Here is a 6629-nt window from a genome sequence, read left to right on the forward strand (position 1 = left end):
TATGCTGAACTGGGTTAACAAATCACTGTGTTAATTTACTTTCAGTTTGTTTAGTTTATTATTCCTTGTGTATGCGCTGTTGGATGTTGGATCATTGATTCACGCATTAAAAGTATACTATAGTGGTGAAGCGTTGAGTACAACATCTTAATACTAGTGTGCCAGAATTTCAATTGGCATCAGAGCAGGCACCCTGCTCGAAACTCAGGGTGAGCTTCAGGGACGGAAAATTCTGGTGAGATGGACAAGGAAGGAGGAACGGTTTCTAAACCACCATTGCTAACTGGGCCTGAGAACTATGACTACTGGAAAGCTAAGATGATGGTGTTTCTTAAATCCATTGATAGCAGAACTTGGAAAGCTGTAGAAAATGGATGGGAACCCCCTATGGTCATTGATAAGGATGGAAGGGTAACAGGTGAAATCAAGCCTAATAAAGACTATTCCAAAGACGAGGATGACCTAGCTCTGGGAAACTCAAAAGCCTTGAATGCCATATTCAATGGGGTAGACATCAACATGTTCAGACTTGTTAAACGATGCACTGTAGCCAAACAGGCGTGGGAAATACTCAGGAAAGCACATGAAGGAACCAACAAGGTAAAGCTGTCCAAACTTCAGATGCTTCGCACAAATTTTGAAAATCTGAGTATGAAGGAAGAAGAGACTATTCATGACTTTCACATGAATATTTTAGAATTTGCTAATTCATTTGATGCTTTGGGAGAACCCATATCAGATGAAAAACTGGTGAGCAAAATTCTCAGATCTCTACCTAAGAGGTTTGACATGAAAGTAACAGCAATAGAAGAATCTCAGGATCTGGCCAACATTCAAGTGGATGAACTAATAGGCTCACTTCAAACCTATGAGATGAGCATAAATCAAAGAAAAGAGAAGAAAAACAAAAGTTTGGCTTTTACTTCTAATACTACAGAAGATGATGAGATAGATATGGAGAGTGATGAAAGTTTATCTGAAGCCATGGTGTTACTTGGTAGGCAGTTCAATCGTATCATGAAGAGGATGGATAAAAGAAATAAATTCAATGGTCCAAATACCAAACCTGACTTCAACAATAAGTTCAATGGTCCAAGCACCAAATCTGACTCTAACAAACCTGTATCTACTCAAAGGAGGACCAGAAGTGATGACAAAGGTACTTCATCTAGAGGAGTTCAGTGTCATGAGTGCGAAGGATTTGGCCATATCAAATCTGAATGCCCTACTTTTCTGAAGAAGAAGAAGAGTCTTGCTGTTACTTGGTCAGATGAGGATGATTCAGAAGAAGATGAAGGTGAATCTGCTAAACTTGTCAATGCATTGACAGGTGTCTATGAATCTGATGCTGAATCATGCGATGAAACATCATATGAAGAACTGCTGGCTACCTATAAGGACTTATTCATCAGGAGCAATGAATTCTGCAAAGCCTTGGAAAAACAAAAGGAGACAAATTGTCAACTTCAGGCCGAGAAGAATGAATGTCTGGATATAATTAAGACTCTCAACAAAGAGATTGAAAAGCTGAATGAAGACTTGGAGCATGCTAGAAAACAAGTTAGAGTTTTTGCATCAGGAGAAGAAAAGTTTCAAGCCATGCTGCTAAAACAAAGTGCTGGTAAGAAACCTATTGGCTTTGATTACGAGATAGTGGATCAAGAAATGGGTTACAACAAAGCGACAATCACTACCCCCATTGATAAAACTTTTCCTGTTAGTGGTGGGTTACTACCTCCTCATCCTCCCACACATCAGGGAACTGACACATGGTTAAAACTCAAGCAGCATGTCCAGACTAACTCGATGCCTCAACATCCGCCTCACCATCAACACAACAGGTCAAGATCTAGGACTAAAAGAAGGAATTGGAGGTGTCATTATTGTGGTAGGAAAGGGCACATTAGACCTTATTGCTACAAACTGTACGGCTATCCACAGAATTCAAGGCCACTTGAACCCAAATCTGAGAACGTGAATGTCAAGAAAGAATGGAAGAAGAAGGAAGATGGTGTAAGCTTGATAGCTCATACATCACTGCGGGCATCATCTAGACAAGATTGGTATTTTGACAGTGGATGCTCTAGACACATGACTGGAGTGGAAGGGTATCTAGCCAACCTAAGGTCTTATGCCACAAGCTTTGTAACATTTGGAGATGGAGCTAAGGGAGAAATAAAAGGAATTGGAAACCTAATTGATAATGGGTTACCAAACTTAGACAATGTTCTGTTAGTAAAAGGACTTACAGCAAATTTGATTAGCATCAGTCAACTATGTGACCAAGGCATGAAGGTGAACTTCACACAATCAGAATGTCTTGTTACAGATGAAGAAGGAAAACTGATAATGAAGGGAGTAAGGTCCAAAGACAATTGTTACTTATGGGTGTCTGAAGAAGGAAATTATATGTCTACCTGCCTCATAAGCAAAAATGAGGAAGTCAAACTCTGGCATCAAAAGTTGGGTCATCTACACCTGAGAGGAATGAAAAAGGCCATAGCTGAAGAAGCAATCAGAGGATTACCCAAGCTGAAGATAGACGAAGGAACAATATGTGGAGAATGTCAGATAGGCAAACAAACCAAGGTGGCGCATCCAAGGCTTCAACATCAATCTACTACCAGAACACTTGAATTGTTACACATGGATTTGATGGGACCTATGCAGACTGAAAGTCTTGGAGGAAAAAGGTATGCTTTTGTTATGGTGGATGATTTCTCTAGATTTACATGGATAGACTTCCTTAGAGAAAAGTCAGATAGTTTTGAAACATTTAGAAACTTATGTGTACAACTTCAAAGAGAAAAGGGGTCTGTCATTATAAGGGTCAGAAGTGATCATGGAAAGGAATTTGAGAATAGCAAATTCTATGATTTCTGTGCAGCAGAAGGTATCCAACATGAATTCTCTGCTCCTATAACACCACAACAAAATGGTGTAGTAGAGAGAAAGAATAGAACCATTCAAGAGTCTGCTAGAGTAATGCTTCATGCCAAGGGTCTTCCATATCAGTTCTGGGCAGAGGCTATGAGTACAGCCTGCTACATACACAACCGTGTAACACTCAAAAAGGGAACATCTGCAACCCTGTATGAATTATGGAAGGGAAGAAAGCCAACTGTGAAACACTTTCACATTTTTGGGAGTAAATGCTACATTCTTGCTGACAGAGAACCAAGACGAAAACTTGATCCTAAAAGTGAAGAAGGTATATTTCTGGGATATTCCTTGAATAGCAGAGCCTACAGGGTCTATAACACAAAAACCAAAGTCATTATGGAAACGATCAATGTTGTGATTGATGATGCACCATCCACTCAACCATCGGATGTGGAAACTGATGTTGAACCATCCCCTGACAACTCTGATGAGATGACACAAAGTGAAAAGTCTGAATTAAAAGGTGTTGAATCTGATCAAGACTCTGCACCTGCCCCAGCAAAAGCACCATCTATTAGGACACAGAAGAATCACCCTAAGGATCTAATCATAGGTGATCCAGACCAGGGCATTGCTACCAGAAGAAAGATTGATGCTATCTCAAACACTTGTTTTGTATCAAAATTTGAGCCTAAAAACATAAAAGAGGCTCTTACTGATGAGTTCTGGATTGAAGCAATGCAAGAGGAATTGAATCAATTCAAGAGAAATGAAGTCTGGGATCTTGTTCCAAGACCACATGGAGTAAATGTCATAGGCACTAAATGGATATACAAGAATAAGTCTGATGAGAAGGGTACAGTAACAAGGAATAAGGCAAGACTGGTAGCTCAAGGCTACACTCAGGTGGAGGGAATTGACTTTGATGAGACCTTTGCACCCGTGGCAAGACTTGAATCCATAAGGCTGCTTCTTGGTGTTGCTTGCATCCTCAAACTCAAACTCTATCAAATGGATGTCAAGAGCGCTTTTCTAAATGGGTATCTTCATGAAGAAGTATTTGTTGAACAGCCCAAAGGTTTCATAGATCCAAATCATCCGGATCATGTCTACAAACTGAAAAAGGCTTTGTATGGCTTGAAACAAGCACCAAGGGCTTGGTATGAGAGGTTAACTGATTTCCTGATTAACCAAGGATACAAGAAAGGTGGAAATGACAAGACCTTATTTGTCAAAGAAATGAATGGAAACTTGTTGATAGCACAGATATATGTTGATGACATAGTCTTTGGAGGGATGGCGGAACCGATGGTCCAACACTTTGTGAGACAGATGCAGTCTGAATTTGAGATGAGCTTGGTAGGAGAATTAACCTATTTTCTTGGACTACAGGTAAAACAGATGGAAGACACAATATTTGTGTCTCAAAGCAAGTATGCTAAAAATATCATAAAGAAATTTGGCATGGAAAATGCTGCACACAAAAGAACACCTGCTGCTACACATCTAAAATTAACCAAGGATGAGAAAGGTGTAGATGTAGACCAAAGTCTGTATAGAAGCATGATAGGGAGCCTACTGTATCTCACAGCAAGCAGGCCTGACATCACCTTTGCAGTGGGTGTATGTGCTAGGTACCAAGCTGAGCCAAAGATGAGCCATCTTACACAAGTAAAAAGAATCTTGAAGTATGTCAATGCAACCTCTGATTATGGAATAATGTATTCCCACACCAACAATGCTAGGTTGATGGGATATTGTGATGCAGATTGGGCTGGATGTGCAGATGACAGAAAAAGCACTTCTGGTGGATGTTTTTATCTAGGAGAAAATCTTATCTCATGGTTTAGCAAGAAACAAAACTGTGTTTCTCTATCCACTGCAGAAGCTGAGTACATTGCAGCTGGGAGTAGTTGCTCTCAATTATTATGGATGAAGCAGATGCTTAAGGAATACAATGTTGAACAGGATGCTCTAACATTGTACTGTGACAATTTAAGCGCCATAAATATTTCAAAAAATCCTATTCAGCACAGTAGAACAAAGCATATTGACATACGCCATCACTTCATTAGGGATTTGGTGGAAGAAAATATTGTGAAGTTGGAGCATGTTGCAACTGAAGAACAGGTAGCTGATATTTTTACCAAAGCCTTAGATGCAAATCAGTTTGAAAGGCTTAGGGGCAAATTAGGAATTTGCCTATATGAGGAATTATAGCAGTTAAGGCATTTTGTGCGCGCAACCGTTTTGTTCTCCAAATTTCATCTATTGGCGCACGTAATTCAAGGAAAGACAAAAAATACTTTCCATAACTGCTCTATTACACGCTATCATCATTATTTCTCTCCAAAACTTCCAACTTCCTCTGAACTCTCTGCTGCGATCCTCAAACAAAAATCATCATCTCAAATCATCAAAAATCTCAAAAACTTCAACAAGTCCTTTGTGAAAATGTCTCAATCTTCCGGTTCCGCTCAGATCAAAAACAATCTCGCTGATGCTGTGAAAACAAGATCAAAATCTAAGAAGGAAGGATCAACTGTTGTGGTCAATGCGACACCCATATCAAGTATCCCTGCTACTAGTTCGAAGAAGAAGAAATCTGCAAAATCCACTAAGAAAGTAAGTGAATCGTCTCCCTCAATCTCTATTAAGTCTGATTCTGTTAGGTCTAAGAAGAAGAAACCCCAATCTCCCACAAAAAGGGGTTTGAGCATGTCTGATCTATACTTGAATAAGGATCTTTCTGAAACTGTGAATGTGGAATCGCATGATGTTGCCTCCGGCAAGAATGCGAATGTTGAATCGTCTGTTAAGTCTGTGTCTGAAAAGGTGAATCAAGAAAATCCTACTGTAGAGGAAAACCCTAGTTCTGTTGAAACCCTAGGAAAAACCCAAAATATTGCTGAGAATGTTGTTGTGAGCAATAATCCTAGTGTTATTGAGAATATGACAGTTCCCACGAATGTCATAACTGATGTTGCTGAAAAACCTCAAGAAAAGGTCATTGTAACCGATGTTCCAACCGGTGTTGAGCCATCCGCTATACCAACTAATGCTGAAAAGGATGTTGAAGCATCCAAAGGAGGATCTAGCCCTCATGCTAACACTGCCACTGGATCTTTTGGTAGTGGATCCAATACTGAAGCTTCCACTGAAGAGGAAGTAAACAAAGAAAGTACTCCTGAACAAGCTGCGGACTCTGAGCCAGAAAATGAAGCTGGTGAAGATTCTGAGAAAACAACCAATGAAGAGCAGGATATAGTGGATGTTGATGAAGTCCCCTCTGAAGAAGATCTGCAACCTCCACCTACTCAGAAAGGAATTGGGAGAAGACTGAGAAGCAGGACCACTACACCTGCACCTGCTGTTACCACTACCCCTGTTGTCACCAAGAAAGCAAAGGACACCACTCTGAAGCCTGTCAAGTATGGGCCTAAGAAAAGTTGGAGCAAGTCTGTACCTCCTCCTGAAAAGAAAAAGGGTGTACTGAAAAGGAAGAGTGCACCATCAAGTGACTCTGAATTTGAAGCTGAAAAGGATGACTCAAGCATCAAGCCTCCTGCCAAGAAGGCTATGTCTGCTAAGAAGGCCATGCCTCAATCTGTTGCTCCTGACATTGAAGACTTTCCTTGTGACAATGTTTCATTTCATCTTCCATCCTATGCTCAACGATGGGGAATCATTTGCAAACGAAGATTGGCTCTGGAAAGGGAGTTAGGTAAAGATATTCTGGAATGTGA

The 6629-nt window shown here is 40.2% G+C and overlaps 1 protein-coding gene across 1 annotated transcript in view; it reads left to right on the top strand.

Annotated features, from left to right (window-relative positions):
* Positions 1-5337: 5337 nt before the first annotated feature.
* Positions 5338-6629, top strand: part of LOC123890788 — a 2190-nt gene continuing 898 nt past the window's right edge. The window contains exon 1 of the mRNA XM_045940488.1: positions 5338-6629. This exon is cut by the window's right edge and continues 898 nt beyond it. Within this exon, the coding sequence (XP_045796444.1) occupies positions 5338-6629 (1292 nt within the window).

This window comes from Trifolium pratense, linkage group LG1 (assembly GCF_020283565.1).
Source record: "Trifolium pratense cultivar HEN17-A07 linkage group LG1, ARS_RC_1.1, whole genome shotgun sequence".
NCBI lineage: Eukaryota > Viridiplantae > Streptophyta > Magnoliopsida > Fabales > Fabaceae > Trifolium > Trifolium pratense.